Here is a 16,076-nt window from a genome sequence, read left to right as displayed (position 1 = left end):
CTCTATAGCCAAATAAAGATTTGATTTATAGATTGGAAGAAAAAAAATCACTAAAGAGAAAATGAAGAGATGCTTCTTTTAAAAAAGATTTATAATTACTTTACAAGGAATAAAGGTAAAGGAAGGTAATAAACTACTGGTAGACTACCGCCCACTGAAACAATATAGTTAAAACTAAGGTGGGGAAAAGGAATTTTCTATGTTAGAGCCGGGCTAAAGTATTTTGGTAAAGGGTGAAAAAATACATTAAGCAAGAGAGGTAGAAAAATTTTATTCAGCACAGGAAATCTCTGATTCTGCATGCAAAGTAATGAACAATTATTTCCATACATCTTTACAAAAGTAATCTGACTTTACATGTTAATTACTTTTAGTCACACATTGTTATTAATACAAGAAACTGGCATTCAGCTTCACTATCCTACAATCTTATGTTCATTTCAGCCACATTTTAAAGGCAGAATTTTTGCAGCTCTACATCAATACATAACCATACTTTTGACTTGAGAAACTTTTTAAATGTTAAAACAATTCATTCTGGCAGAATGTTGTTATTGCTGCAATGTTTTGCTCTCTGTACCTTTTCCTTTCCCAGATCAAAACACTGCTAAAGAAAACTTCATTGAGCAACAAAATAAAGAGATTTTTAAGCCATTTTGCACTTTTTCCTGGTCATGAAATTTATAATTTTCTGAACAAAGGAGATTCATATACCAGAAGAGATTTAAAATTAAAAATAAGTCATTTCAAACTCTTGAGCTTCTATTAGCAAGGATAGTTACTTAGTTACTGAGGGAATTAGCATCATTGGAATGCTGTAAAAAACAGGTTTATTTTATGTAATCAATTTATATAGTCACCTACTTGGCACACAACTCAGGGCAGCCTGAATCATCAACGAACAGTAAACTAAGTTATTCCCTCATCGAACGCATTCTGCAATAGAAGACTTCTTTGAATAAGGAATATAAAAGGAAGCAGTTATCTGGGATCAAAAAACTGGGCAGGGGGGTATGGAAACTGATTATTGATAAAAGCATTCTCATGAACAAGTGGCGCGTGCTGATAGTTATTAAAAGTGTAGTCAAGAGAACGGTTAAACTAATTCATAATAATCTGCTTGGGTCACTGAAATCCAATTTTGCCCCACAGGCTGCTTTCATTGTCAAACCAACCCTCACTACATGGTGAGTGGAACCATAGTTAAAACATTCTAGAATGTAAGCAGGCCTGGATCAGAGCTTGATAAAAGATATTGGACTATGTAACCAGATTTCTCCACATTTACGGAGCTTTGGCTAATATAGGCCGCAGACTGGCTAAGAAAAAATGGGAATGACCCAGACTGGATAGCGATTCTCACTGATGACAGCATCCTGGACCCTGGAGAGGCCCATGCTTAAGAAATGAATACTCATTTTCTCCGGATGTTCATCTAGCGTCAGTGCACTTGCTCCTGCTGGCTGTGAGGCAAGGGAGAAGGTGGCTCCAGCAACGGGGCAGGTTGCAGTTTCCCAGATAAAGCTGCTGGTTCCGCTTCCACGGATTGACTACCGTAAGCGCTGTCTTCCTTCAGCTCTGAGGCAGAGAGAAAAGGTAATCACCATCTTTTACTTTCCCCCTTCACTTTGCAGCCTTACTCGTAACTGGGTGTTATTACCTGCACTTTGCAGCTTGTCAAAGGTCTCTAATCTCTGTAGTAACCTCACGCCTTCTGTCAGTCCCATAGAGCCAAGGGCTTCCAACAGACCTTCGAGACTGCCGCCAGCAATCTGAGGAAAATCAGGAATTAAAAGGGCAACTCGAGAATGGGATGACAGTGGGAATAGGTGAGAGAAGGATGACTGACCTCGTAGCTGAGCAGGAGTTTTCGGCTGGGGGAAATGGTGTCTTTGTACATCTCCACTAAACTGCAGAGACCTAATTTCTTGGCCAGTTCTGTCCAATTTGCCCCTTGGCAGCCCTGGTTTAAGAGCTTCTCTAGCCTCTGAAGAACATCGTTATTCAAAAGTAGGATGCTCCCTGATATGAAGAAAGATTGGCGGTGGAGAATGAGTGTTATTTATATGCCAAAAAATAAAAAAATACTGCTAGATGTACCCTGCGTTTCTATGCAGGAGGATATATCCAAAATAGCACTGTGCCCGCTCCATAGTCAGAAGCAAGTAGGTACCCCAAATGACTTGGCACGTATCAAGTCAGGCAAGTTGATTAGTTTGTAGTGGGAGTCTGCCAGATTTACCCACCTTGCTTAGATGCACCCTGCTTCTTTCCAGCATCCTGTTTTGAAGCTTGTAGTAGTATTTCTCTTACCTACAAAGAAAGAAACTGGATCTGAAATATTTCTACTAGATTACCTTTTAATAAGATAACACTTTTAAAAGGAGACCATTTTCCACCGGGGAACCGCAGCAGTACATAGGCCCATTTCCCATAAATGTGATGTAAAAACCACAGGGAGATCAATCAGAAGTTCTTAACAGATGTGAGTAGTAACTGAATTCCTTCACTGCTCCAACAATCAGCTGAACAACTTCAGCCATTACCTACCTTCTGGCTACAAGCCAAATCAAATGGGGTGTGTCCCCGACCCTGATTCGTTTTGGACTGCTCGCTCTCCAGCACAGAAATATAATCCAGGCCTTGCTCCGTCAAGTCAGCGTAAGTCTCTTCCAGTTCTGTGACCCATTCCTCTTCCTCCAGCTCAATGTCACTGCTGGGTGGAGATGAGGGGTCTGAAACGGGCTCATCGTTTTCGCATAAAACATCTGCTCCTGGGAAAGGAAATACAGAGTCGGTCAGAACGTTGCTAAAATGGAGCAAAAATTGTGAATAATTTACATGCTTTTTAGCAAAACTCTAGAGCAGGGGTAGGCCACCTCGGCTCTTTTATGACTCGTGGACTTCAGCTCCCAGAATTCCTGAGCCAGCCATGCTGAGGGGAAAGGGAACGGTTTCCATGCTGAGCCATGCTGGCTCAGAAATTCTGGGAGTTGAAGTCCACGAGTCATCAAAGAGCCAAGGTTGCCTACCCCCCGGCTCTAGAAGAAAGATCTAATTATGACAAACCTCAGCTATGGGGGTTATCATTCAAAAGGTCAACGCTGTCAATGTTGATGAAACCATTTTTCTTATCTCCCATGTCTAGAATACATTCTTAATTCCATCTTCGTTTCAAAAAAGAATCAATAGTCCATATATTTTTTGGGGGTATCACATATCCCATCAAGGGTTTATGTAGCACAAATTTATTGAGGCATCAAGTATAGAATTGTTAAACACCCAGAGTTGCTTGGAATCGAGGGGCATATAAATTTAATGAATTGTTTTTAGTATTACTATAACCAATACAGTCCGCAAGGCGCATTTGAAATTGAATGCACAGCGGGATAGGTGTGGAATAAGCTATTCATTCTATTTCAAGGAAGTTTAAATAACAACCAAAGGAAAAGGTGAGTTCAAAATATAATTCTGTAACAGACTCAAAAATTATAAACACAACTAAACAAGCTGGATTGAAAAAAACGAACAGGTGGCAGAGAAGACAACACTTCACCGCTCCAATCTACTTGGCAAAAATAGGAAAGGGAGAAACAAATCCTAGCATACAAGAGAGTATAGTACGTAGACCCAAAAACATATAATCCTCCTGAAGCAGGATTCCCCTCTCCCAATTCAGACAGTCTTCAAACAATCCATTGGAGCAGGGGTTCCCAATTCCCGGCACGCAGCCCACTACTGGGCCACTGCCCTTTTGAAACTCGGCTGCGCAATCGGCAGGTGAGCACAAATGGAGCTGCGTGCGCACCTGCTGCTCACACAGACCCATCCTCTCACCCACCCCGGCCACCTCCAAGCCACAAAGGTTGGGGAACGTTACACTGGAGGATGAGAACACCCGTTAGATGGGAAATATAGGTAATCCTTGACTTATGACCACAACTGGGAATAGAATCTCAAATCACTGAACAAAATGATTATGAAGTGAGATGTCCACCTAACCACTTCAATGACCGCAATCTCGGCAGTCCTGGTTGTGGTTCTTAAGTGATCAGGCAGATCCTTAGGCGGTGGTCAGGGGTGCCTCAGGGGGATGGGGAAGGCCATGGAAGGCCCCATGCAGGCCACTAACGTGTGGCAACTTGCCACACCCTGGGAGACTCAGGCCTGCTTCCTGCAACAACATGTCAGAAGGCTTTTGAATCATCACAAGAATGGTGCCTACTCTCACGGTGCTTTGGAAGCGTCTTCTTCTCAGAAGGAGGCTTCCAAAGCACCGAGAGACCGGGCGCCATTCTCGAGTCTTCTGAATGGTCCCAAGAAATGAGCTCTCCTGCTGACATATGGTATAAGACAGCCTCGGTAGGAAGGCCATTTTCTTGTGTTGGTTGGGCATGCCTGTTAACAACTGCAGAAACACTGCAAGTGAGTGGGACAATTTACATATGCTGGTGGGCCCTGTCACTGGCCAAGGCTCCCAGGCCTGGTAGTGGGGGGGAGGGGGGGCAGGCCCAGGCCTCCTGAGTCTCGTGGGAAAGGAGCAGGCAGTGTTAGGTGCACTGGTGAGATGGATAAGTGGCTGAGATGGAGGGAGAGATAAATAAGTGGGTGGAGGCAGCTGCAGCACCTCTGGTGGGTGGATTGCTAAGAGCCCAAACTTTTATCATGTCACCACAGGGGTACTGCAATAGTCATAACTTCTGGTGTAGTATATCCTACACCAGAGATAGATGATTTCCTCTAAATGTTGTGAAATACAGCAGCCGTTAACTATCAAGAGAGCACTATTACCGTGTCTTTCATTTATATTTCAACACGTTTTATGACAATACAATTAAAATAAACTATAAAGTGGGTGTTTAAGAGAGGAGATTGATGTGGTTAAGTTGGAAACTCATAGTAAGAAACAAAAGTATCAGGACATGAAATTTAAAAGGTCGGTAATTCTTATTTCCAAAACGCGAATACTGTTTAACACAGCAAAGCAGAAAGCCGAAGAAGAGGTGCGCCCATCCCTTTCTCTCCAAACACGCCCACCCTTTCTCAGAGGAAGCTAAATTGCTCAAGGTGTATTGAAGAAATGCGTTACCTGCACTGATTAGCATCCTTGTAAGAATTGGAGAACCCAACGCTGCTGCCAAATGAAGGGGTGTATTCCCAGCAGATGTCCGAGCATTTACATCAGCTCCCAGCTTGGGGGAAAAAAAATGATACAGAGTGAGTGGAAGATAAAAGACAAACTTTTGTATCTATGCAAAAGGATTTAGATTCCAAGATTCAAAGCAGATACAGCCTATAGGACCTATGTCTTGAAAACCTATGTCTTGTATATACAGTTTCTACTTTCAGAGTGTCTACCATTTCCCAATAGGATTTCAGATTTCACTTATCTCCAGCCAGCAATAACAATCACTAATACAACCTAACTAGAGAACAGCAGATGGGGAAAAGCTATGCTAATTAATAAATAATAGCTTATCTCATAGATGCCAGCTTATTCATCTTAACAACAACAACGATGATGATGATGATGTTGGAAGGGACCTTGGAGGTCATCTAGTCCAAACCCCCTGCTCAGGCAGGAAACCCTATACCATTTCGGACAAATGGCTGTCCAGCCTCTTCTTAAAAACTTCCAGTGTTGGAGCATTCACCGCTTCTGGAGGCAGGTTGTTCCACTGGTTAATTGTTCTAACTGTCAGGAAGTTTCTCCTTAGTTCTAGGTTACTTCTCTCCTTGATTAGTTTCCATCCTTTATCTCTTTTTAATAATTGCAATAGTGAATGAAGTCAAAATAATCCTTCCCAGAAACTTCGTAAGTATAATAAATACTTTAATACAAATGTTACAACTAAGAAATCTACTGTAAGGCCAATGATGCCTATTATATTATTATAACTTAATAAATTTCAAACATTTGTTCTCTATATTAGTTTCCATCTTCATTAACAGAATCTTCAGCAAGCAGCAAGCCAATCAAATTGATAAACAATCTTAGGTCAGAACTGAATAAATGTTTTATGAAAGGGATGGAATCAGGAGGGCAAAATGGAAGCACTTTTCTATTTAAACCTCCCCCGGTGTTTAAAAAAACCTTTTTATTAATCATTTTATCATCTGCATGTATATAGCTTTTAGACTTTATTGGCATCAGCTCTACAAGGATCAAGAAACAAATACTATGTACCGCTACTTTTATTAGAACACCTATAGCAGACATGTCAAACACAAGGCCCGGGGGCTGGATGCGGCCCGCGAAGTGGTTTCATGTGGCCTGCGAAGCCATCCTGTAAACAGTGAGGGAACGGCCCCCACTGCCTTGGCCCTGGCCCAGGCCGGCCAGGAGCCAGTGTACAATTGCATTCAGTCTTAGATCCACAAGGCCATCTGGAAACAGCGAGGAACCACCCCCTGGGTGCATGCTGGGGAAGTGTCACCCTTTGTGAGGAATGAAGAAATGCACCATCGCCTGGAAGTGGCCAGCAAATGGCCCTCGCCTACTTCACATATCTGGCTTGATGGGCTCTGCCCTGGTCCCACCCCTTTCTGCCAGAGACCCTCAGATCTGTCCCACTCCTGCCCAGGCCTCCACAGGCACCCTTGACACGAATGATGTAGAGCTGGCCATGCCCACCCAGTAGGCCACACCCACTCCACCCACGCCCACCCAGTAGGCCACACCCACCCACCCGCCCCCCAAGGGCAACCGCAATGCTGATGCGGCCCTCAATGAAATTGAGTTTGACACCCCTGACCTATAGTAACAGGACCTTCCAAAACTGGATGTGCTTCTCCTCCTATCTCTTTTAACTTCATGTGAATTAGGGAGGTGCCTGATTTTCATAAATATCTTGGTAGGCTATAAGCCATGTTTATGTGATCCTTGCTCTAGTTAGTTCATCCCTCTCCATCAAGGCCACCTACTAGATCCGTCATGGAGAACCTATGGCACGCGTGCCACAGGTGGCACGCAGAGCCCTCTATGAGCACCATCGCCCCTGTGCTAGGCCTTCAGCTGGATTTTATAAAACCTTTTCACTTTAGGCCTCCACCGCCGTGTGCAAAAAAAAAAAAGGTTCAATCAATTTTAACTTCTCGCGGGGAAAAAAAAAGATCTCGTAAAGTTGGAATTGATTAATTGAACTTTTTAATCCCATCCAGTCTGCCGTTACCGTCGCAGCCACGCCCACATGGGCCACGCCCACCCAATGGGCCATGCCCAACCAGCACCCGACAATACATAAGTGGGTTTTGGGTTGCAGTTTGGGTACTCGGTCTCTAAAACGTTCGCCATCACTGTACTAGATTATCTACAGCAGAGTGTGTATTTTATCCATACAGATAAAATGTAATTTTTTTTTATTCCTGTGCATAAGAAAAAAAAATCAAACAATGGGAGGAAAGATATTAAACTATCCCAAAACACAAAAAAATCAACTTCTCTTTCTTCGCAACAGAAATGTTGATGATGTAAGCAATAATAACTATATTAATAATAGAACATGCCTTGGACACATGTTAAACTAATAAATGTACTGGAATGGAATATGCAGATTGAGAGTAAATTCTCCACTTCCTGCTGTAAGAAATAGAGAGATGCAATAGCTTCTTCCCCTGAGGCAGCTTCACTCATCACAAAAGGCTGCCAAGAAGAAATCCTTAAAAATACCAGCATGACTTTAGTTTTAGGATTTGGGTGAAAAACAGATCATCTTTTAGGACACAGTTATGAACAAATATTCAAATATTCATTGCCTGGTGACCCCCGGGCAATGGGTGATGTCACTGGCTAATCCTTTCAACCCGGAAGCGCCTTAAATGGTCCCCCTGACATGAACAGGACGGGAATGGTTTATTTATTTATCTATTTATAAACAGTTACTTATAAATGGTCTGGGAGGATACATAAAGAGTCAAGGAACCCTCTGCAAACTCTGCTACTGCATGATCTAATTTTCCAGCATTGATGTTGTTGTTAGTTGCGAAGTCGTGTCCGACCCATCGCAATCCCATGGACAATGTTCCTCCAGGCCTTCCTGTCCTCTACCATCTTCTGGAGTCCATTTAAGCTCACGCCTACTGCTTCAGGGACTCCATCCAGCCACCTCATTCTCTGTCGTCCCCTTCTTCTATTGCCCTCCATCTTTCCCAGCATTAGGCTCTTCTCCACTGAGTCCTTCCTTCTCATTAAGTGGCCAAAGTACTTGAGTTTCAACTTCGGGATCTGGCCTTCTAAAGAGCAGTCAGGGTTGATCTCCTCTAGGACTGACCGGTTTGAACGCCTTGCAGTCCAGGGGACTCGCAGGAGTCTTCTCCAGCACCATAGTTCAAAGGCCTCAATTCTTTGGCGCTCAGCCTTTTTTATGGTCCAACTTTCACAGCCATACAATGCAACTGGGAAAACCATGTCCTTGACTATACGCACTTTTGTTGGCAGGGTGATGTCTCTGCTTTTTAGTATGCTGTCTAGATTTGCCATAGCTTTCCTCCCCAGGAGCAAGGGTCTTTTAATTTCTTGGCTGCAGTCCCCATCTGTGGTGATCTTGGAGCCCAGGAAGATAAAATCTGTCACTACCTCCATTTCTTCCCCATCTATTTGCCAGAATTGCCATGTCAGTCCAGCATTACAAACTAGCAACTACAAAAATCTATCTTGTTCCCAGCTGGACTTATCATTTGTTCATAGTAACCTTCCTGTATGGTAACAGAACAGATCTACTGCAGAACGGAGCAGACTTGTGCCGTATCGGTAGCCTCACCTCCAACTCACCTTCTTCATCAAACATGCAGTCATGTTAAGATTATCCATTTCAATAGCTAGATGTAAAGGTGTCTGTCCACTCTGCCGTTCTGCTGCATTCACGTTCGCTCCTTTCTCAACTAGCAACTCAAGACAGGCGGGTCTTGCGTACTTCACCGCAAGATGCACAGGAAAAAGACCTGAAGCAACAGCAGTAAATATAATTGAATAATGACTGGCAGCAGGACTGGGAAGCTCGTCCTACAAGCCCAAACTAGGGCAGAAGCATCAAGTATGATAAAGGATTTAATAATATTCTCCACATTTATAAAGGCGAGCCCATATAAAGAGAATTTATGATGCTTTGATAGAATTGGATTCGGAAACGGAATTGGTTAAAGCAGTGATTCTCAACCTTTTTAAAGCGACCCCAACCGGTCGTAAGTCGAGGACTAAACCGATCGTAAGTCGAGGACTAAACCGGTCGTAAGTCGAGGACTAAACCGGTCGTAAGTCGAGGACTAAACCGGCCGTAAGTCGAGGACTAAACCGGCCGTAAGTCAAGGACTACCCAACCGGTCGTAAGTCAAGGACTTTCCCTGCCCGGGAGCGCCGCGTATGCGTGGTTCCGCCCCCTGCGCCGGCCGAGGCGTAGCTGGCAAGCGGCAGAGACGGAGCAGGCCGACCACCAGCTGGCCCAGCCCAAGGGAGGTAAGGCACCCGCCGGAAAAGGGGGAAAAAATGGCGGACAAAAAAAATGGCGGACAAAAAAATGGCGGACAGCCTTGCTTGGCGACCCCCATGAAATGGTCGATCGACCCCAAATGGGNCATGGGAAACAATTTGGGTTAGAAATGTGAAATTTACTCAAGCTCAAAATTTAAGAGAAAATTTTTATAAAATGTTTTATAGATGGCATTTGGATCCTCAAAAATTGTCGTGCATGTATTCTAATTTACAACCCAAGTGTTGGAGATGTGGAAATTTAGATGCAACTTATTTTCATATTTGGTGGACATGTAGGGAAATAAAAGCATTTTGGATTAAAATTTGGTGGAATATTCAAAATGTTTTTAAGAAAAAGATAAAGTTTACACCGCAGATATTTTTGTTAGGTATTATGGAAGATTTGGATGTTAAAGAAACGAATTTGATGTTGAATCTTATAACAGCTGCAAGACTATTAGTAGCTCAATATTGGAAGACGGATCGTTTGCCTACTATAGAAGAATGGTTGCTTAAAGTCTCAAATTTAGCAGAAATGGCCAAGATTTCCGCTTATGTGAAGGACCATTCACAAGAAAGATATATTTTGGTTTGGAGAAGATGGATAAATTATATCCAGAATAAATATGGGACTAAAAAGTTCCATTTGGTTTTTGAGTAAATTTTAGAGTATTATTATTGTTAATATTTTATAATAGTTTATTCTTTCTGTTATTTTTAATTATTATTATGATATTATTATTTGTTCATTATTGTGTTTAACTTTAATTTACTTAAATTTATCTAAAAAGGGAGTTAAAGTGCTTTATAGATTTGGTAATTTAATAGTTGGTTAATGTTATTTAGATTATGATTATTATTTGTTAACCCTGTGAATAGCTCTGGGAAGTGGGGGAGAGGGGGGGTTTGGGGGTGGGAGGGGGAAAAAATATTGTAATCTTTATAAAACTTTTAATAAAAATAATATTCTCACCTCCTCTTCCTCAGTCCTGCCTCTCACAGCCACCCCTCCTTCAACATCCAATTTGATTTCAATGGTCCTGTGACAAAAGACTCGGGTTTCTTACAATTTCCCCATATGACTCACCAAGATAGTTAGGTATCTCAAGAAGTGGGAGAATCTGGGGGTCCAAATGACAGAGAAGAATCTTCAGCATCACTTCGTCATCCAAATGTACAGCCAAATGCACGACTGAGTTGCCGTATCGATCCAGTAAAGTGGGATCTGCTCCAGCCTGAAGTAAGAAAGCAGCCACTCTGGGCTGATGGGTGATCACAGCCAGATGTAACGGTGTCTAGGGAAAACAGGTGAGAACCAAGTTCCATCAAAAGAGCTAACGGGATCAATAGATTTTCTCCAAAGAGAATGTCTACTTGCATTTATATTTTCAACAACACATTTACCTATATGCACAATCCAGAAATCAAATGACAGAGCTTTACAGGTAGTCCTTGCCTTAGAACAGTTCATTCAGAGACGGTTCAAAATAACAACGGCACTGAAAAAAGTGACATATGACCATTTTTCACACACAACAACCATTGCAGCATCCCCATGGTAACCATGATCAAAATTCGTATGCTGGACAACTGGCTCATGACAGTTGCAGTGTCCCGGGCTCATGTGATCACCTTTTGTGACCTTCTGACAAGCAAAGTCAATGGGGAAGCGAGATGTTCTTAACAATCTTGTTACTACATGTCCTGTCCCATTGCGGCAGTAAGTAACCAAACAGTGGGACGGAGTGGACGGGTTCTTAATTAGGGCTTAATTTTGGGGTAGGGCTTATATTAGGCAAGCAACCAGATAGTGGGATGGAGTGGGCGGCTGCTGCAAAATAAGACATCCCCCCAAAGGCCCTAATGGGTCTTTTGGTCCCCCCCCCAAAAAAATATAAAACCAGTCTTATTTTGGAGAAAACATGGTGTGTTCGAGTGAATTCAACTGCACCTCCTGATCAGATCTCCCCTATGTGCATGCACATCCTTCTCTCCCCACAAATGGGTTACCACTGAATTTGAGACACTACCTATTATACCTGCTGTAAGTGATTTGTGATGTTGATGATCTGTTGATTAGGAATGCTTACAGCCACCTGGACCAGTTGCATAATCACAGCAGTCTGCTCATGAATAATAGCTAAGTGCAAAGGCCTGTGGGGGGAAAATATGGATTTAAGAACAAGGAGATGTAGTGGCTAATTGCAACAGTAATACTAGTCAACAACAGAAATGAGAATTGCAACCCATTCCATGATTTGGCCATTCCAGAAACCTCTATTTCTTTTTTCCCCTAGCCCAGGGGTAGGCCACCTTGGCTCTTTTATGACTCATGGACTTCAACTCCCAGAATTCCTGAGCCAGCCATGCTGAGGGGAAAGGGAGAGGTTTCCAAGCTGAGTCCTGCTGGCTCAGGAATTCTGGGAGTTGAAGTCCACGAGTCATAAAAGAGCAAAGTTTTATTCTTCCAAGCTTTCAGACTGGTGCCCATCCTCAGGGAAGTTCTCTCTCTCCAAAATACGTGCACTGGGCTGTTTTATATATTGTATTTATATCATTCCTACTTGTGTGTAGCTTTTAGTTGTTAATTAGGGTATTGAGAGCTGGCTATTAAGTCATTATTGTTTGGCAATCTTTTAAAATACCTTCCCACACTGTTCTGGCCCAAGACATGCTGGCAAAGCAGAGATTAAAGAGGGTCTAAATATCTTATGATCAACATTCATAAGGATATTCATGTAATTAATTAAGGTTCTTTCAGGTCCTTCCCTCTTTTGTGTATTAATGTTATATGTGCCTTTTCCTATGTCTTTGGCGTTGTTTTTCTTGGTTTAATTTCATTCATCATCTTTAATAGTAGGTCCCCCAGTTCCTCATCTACCCTTTTTGATATATAGGGCTGTCATTGGAGAGGCCATAGTTTCACCAACTTAAGCTCTTTAGAAGGCCAGATCCTGAAGTTGAAATTCAAGTACTTTGGCCACCTCATGAGAAGGAAGGACTCACTGGAGAAGAGCCTAATGCTGAGAAAGATTGAGGGCAATAGAAGAAGGGGACGACAGAGAATGAGGTGGCTGGATGGAGTCACTGAAGCAGTAGGTGTGAACTTAAATGGACTCCAGAAGATGGTAGAGGACAGGAAGACCTGGAGGAACGTTGTCCATGGGGTCGCGATGGGTCGGACACGAATTCACAATTAACAACAACAACACCACCCCCAGTTCCTCATCTACCCTTTTTGATATATAGGGCTGTCATTGGAGAGGCCATAGTTTCACCAACTTAAGCATGATGTCACATATTTCAGAAGAAGGAAAAACTATCTTGCTAGTGACAAGGTTTGCTGAAATCAGGGATTACAGAATTCTTTTCCATATAAGGTTCTTTAGTTAAGGCACAGCCTTGCCTTTAGCAGAGCTGACATAAATTTGCACTGAAAGGGTATCCCCACAACAAGGAAAATACTAAACAGTGACAAGAAATTGGAAGACTAATTCTCTGCAAATGATCTCAGACTAGGAGCCCTGATTGTTCCCAAAATATACTCACGAATCTCCATTTTCATCCTGAGAAGCAGCCAGGTGTCTTTGGACAGCCAACAACATACGTGGGTCAGCAGTAACTGCATAATCCAAAAGTGCCTGGGCACTGCGCCGAGCTACCATGAGCATCCAGGAACTGCATTCCTGAGCTAGGTAAGATGGGGAAAAGCAGACCATCAAAACAAGCAGTGCAAGCACAAACGTTTTCTGCTTATACAACTCCCATCTTCCTATGCCTTTTTTTCTTAGAAAGAGAATGATATCCCATTTACCGCAGTCCAACAACTATTTTTATGCTGATAGTATGTAATGGGAAAGATCTCAGTGTGCCTGTTCTTCAAAGTAAGCAATACTGGTGAATTACTTTGATCAAAGTCTACTTCTACAGTAGCGGCCAAAATTGTGGAAACCTTTTGGGAAAAGTGTATTTTTGAGGTTTGATGGCTAATAACACCCCTTTTGGGGGGAGTAGTACCATAAAATTATATATCAATGGAAAGATAATTTAATCACGAATGTAATGCAACATAGTTTGTTCAATTATCTGTACTGTATTCTATGAAAAGTTATAGCCAAATAACCAGAAAAAGGAAGCACAACTTGCTTAGGTTGATCTCAGGTAGCTTTCCTTCATCCGATTGTAGCCAATGAGCACGAGTGTTTAGAGAGCCAATCAGGTGTCACCTTGTTTTGGCAATGAGCCAATCAGATCACAGTAGGATTCAGTGATTGGTGTCCTGTATTGAAGCTGAGAGGAGGATATTTGTCAGGGTGTTATATGATCGCTATCAAGTTGGTTGGGGTTTTTTTGTGTTCTTTCATTTAGTGAGCTTGTAAAACGTAATAAAATTAAAGTCATGGTGCAAAGAGTTGACTGGTTGCCCAGAAAGCGATGTAAAATAGTATTATTAAGTGAACAAGGCTACAGTTATAAATAAATTAGAAGAAAAATGGGTGGAAACTTAACCAAAGGTGGCATTTCTATTGTACACTTTTCCCAAAAGGTTTCCACAATTTTGGCCACTACTGTAAATACCTGATCCTAGATGAGTTGGCTATGGCAGCAGCATGGACTTGCCAGGAGATCTGAGTACTTTAGTTATCTACAGTTCGGCTGGTGTTGCCAACACAAAAGCAAGGGCTATTCTACTAGTTTCCAGTTAGTTGCAGTCGGTACAGGTAGTCTTCGACTTACAACCAGTCACTTAGTGACTATTCAAAGTTACAATGGGCCTCTCTAGAGATATTTATAACCTGGATTTAAAGTTGATTGCACCCCCCCAAGGTCTCATGATCACATGTTGGGCACTCAGCAACCAGCCTTCATTTATGTCCATCTGCAGCATCCTGTGGTCACATGACTGGAATTTACGACTTTTTTTTTTTTTTACCAGAAATCAGCATTTACTTCTGGTTTCTGGCAAAAAAACATTCACTGTGGATAATGGATTTGCTTAATGATTGCAGCATTCAGTTAATGACCATCGCACAGTCATGTGCTGACCTGCTTAAAGGACTGGCACAACTTACAACTGTAATTCTGGGCTCAGTTGTGGTCGTTAAGTCAAGGACTACCTATACCAGGGGTAGGCAACCTTGGCTCTTTTATGACTCGTGGACTTCAACTCCCAGAATTCCTGAGCCAGCATGGCTCAGCTTGGAAACCTCTCCCTTTCCCCTCAACATGGCTGGCTCAGGAATTCTGGGAGTTGAAGTCCACGCGTCATAAAAGAGCCAAGGTTGCCTACCCCTGGACTGGTCTCTGACAGAAAAGCAAGACATGTTACCCCAAAAACATTAATTATTTTTACAGGGGAAAAAACTAATATACTTCTAAATATAAGTCACAAACATTTTGAATCAGATAAGAGAAAAAGAAAGCTTCCACGTTGACCACTCTCCTCTGGTTTATGAGCAAATTCTCTAGTACTTGTTTAAAAAGCAAAGGGGACAGTCTTGTGAAAATGACTTATCACCTTGAAAAGCACTTTCTAACAACAGCGCTTATTTCTCATAAGTAGCAACTGTTTGGTACAGATAAATGTATTCATGCTTGGTATGTGAACTATATATATATATATTTCAGTAACTCAGAATACAAAAGTTAGATTTTACAACGTTGGACTGCTCTTGAGATTCTGAAGATCTTGTTTATTTGCACATCATTCTGAAATTCAAACATTTCAGAAAGAGTCTGGACCATTTAAAAAAATTAAGCTGGCAGCCCAGGTTCAAGACACGAGTGCCGCACAACTAATGGAGATGAGCATTGCCTCCTAAAGTCGGACATGATTTTACCTTTACCTTTAGAAATCTCAACAATGAAAGCTGAATTCTGGATGCTTCCCAAACAGAGAAAAAATAGTTTTTGCTTATCTCCCCAGCCATACCATGCTGCAGCAGTTCAATATAATCGCTGTCATCTTCTGAAGGATGATGTTCACTATCTTTCAGTCTAGAAGTTCTGGGCATCTGGATCCCTCTTCCACCTTGATAGTTGCCTATAGGATGCGATCCAGATAGGTAGATGCTGTTGTTATATGGACTATATCCTGAAGAATGCCAGGGACTCCCAGCTAGAAGAGCAGAACAAAAAAAAAAGGCCATGCAATTTAGAGTATATATGTTTAAAAAGAGACATTTTAACTGTTCATAACCATATTGGTTGTTGCTGTAAGAACTACCTAAAAATTTAAGTCTTTTTTTGCAAGCTTTGTATATATGCAAAATGATCACATGCTTTGAAAGGGCACTGTGGCCACAATAAATGACAATTTATAAGAGAATTATAACTACCACTCCACTATTCAGCTATTGTACTTTATTTACTTCACACTGATAATTAAACTATAAGAACTGGTTACTTTTACTTCCGGTTTGCATCGTGGCATCACAGATGAGGGAAAAGCAGGGCTCCGCTTCCCACGGCTGATTTCTCCCTGCCAGGGGCCCTAAAAGGGTCTAAAGTCGCCCCGGAGAGGCAATGAAGAAGGAGGGAACCCTCGTCGATCACGGAAAGACGGCGGTCAATCCGTTTGATCAAAGGAAAGCCCTCTAAACCAGCAGGG

General features: G+C 42.2%; 1 protein-coding gene across 1 annotated transcript in view; it reads right to left on the bottom strand.

Annotated features, from left to right (window-relative positions):
- Positions 1-255: 255 nt before the first annotated feature.
- The window catches only part of NFKB2 (nuclear factor kappa B subunit 2), a 34,329-nt gene continuing 18,508 nt past the window's right edge, over positions 256-16,076 (bottom strand). Inside the window, exons 13-23 of the mRNA XM_015824101.1 lie at positions 15,399-15,584; positions 13,016-13,157; positions 11,506-11,620; positions 10,554-10,761; positions 8,771-8,940; positions 5,090-5,192; positions 2,551-2,774; positions 2,247-2,313; positions 1,850-2,022; positions 1,661-1,772; positions 256-1,578 (exon numbers count right to left, since the gene is read on the bottom strand). Of these exons, the coding sequence (XP_015679587.1) occupies positions 1,442-1,578; positions 1,661-1,772; positions 1,850-2,022; positions 2,247-2,313; positions 2,551-2,774; positions 5,090-5,192; positions 8,771-8,940; positions 10,554-10,761; positions 11,506-11,620; positions 13,016-13,157; positions 15,399-15,584 (1,637 nt within the window). The 3' untranslated portion in view covers positions 256-1,441. The remainder of the gene's footprint in view (positions 1,579-1,660; positions 1,773-1,849; positions 2,023-2,246; positions 2,314-2,550; positions 2,775-5,089; positions 5,193-8,770; positions 8,941-10,553; positions 10,762-11,505; positions 11,621-13,015; positions 13,158-15,398; positions 15,585-16,076) is intronic.

The sequence above is a fragment of the Protobothrops mucrosquamatus genome, unplaced genomic scaffold (assembly GCF_001527695.2).
Source record: "Protobothrops mucrosquamatus isolate PMUCROS unplaced genomic scaffold, P.Mucros_1.0 scaffold2116, whole genome shotgun sequence".
Lineage (NCBI taxonomy): Eukaryota > Metazoa > Chordata > Lepidosauria > Squamata > Viperidae > Protobothrops > Protobothrops mucrosquamatus.
Note: the sequence above shows the minus strand (reverse complement) of the source record. Positions and strands in the feature narration are given on the sequence as shown.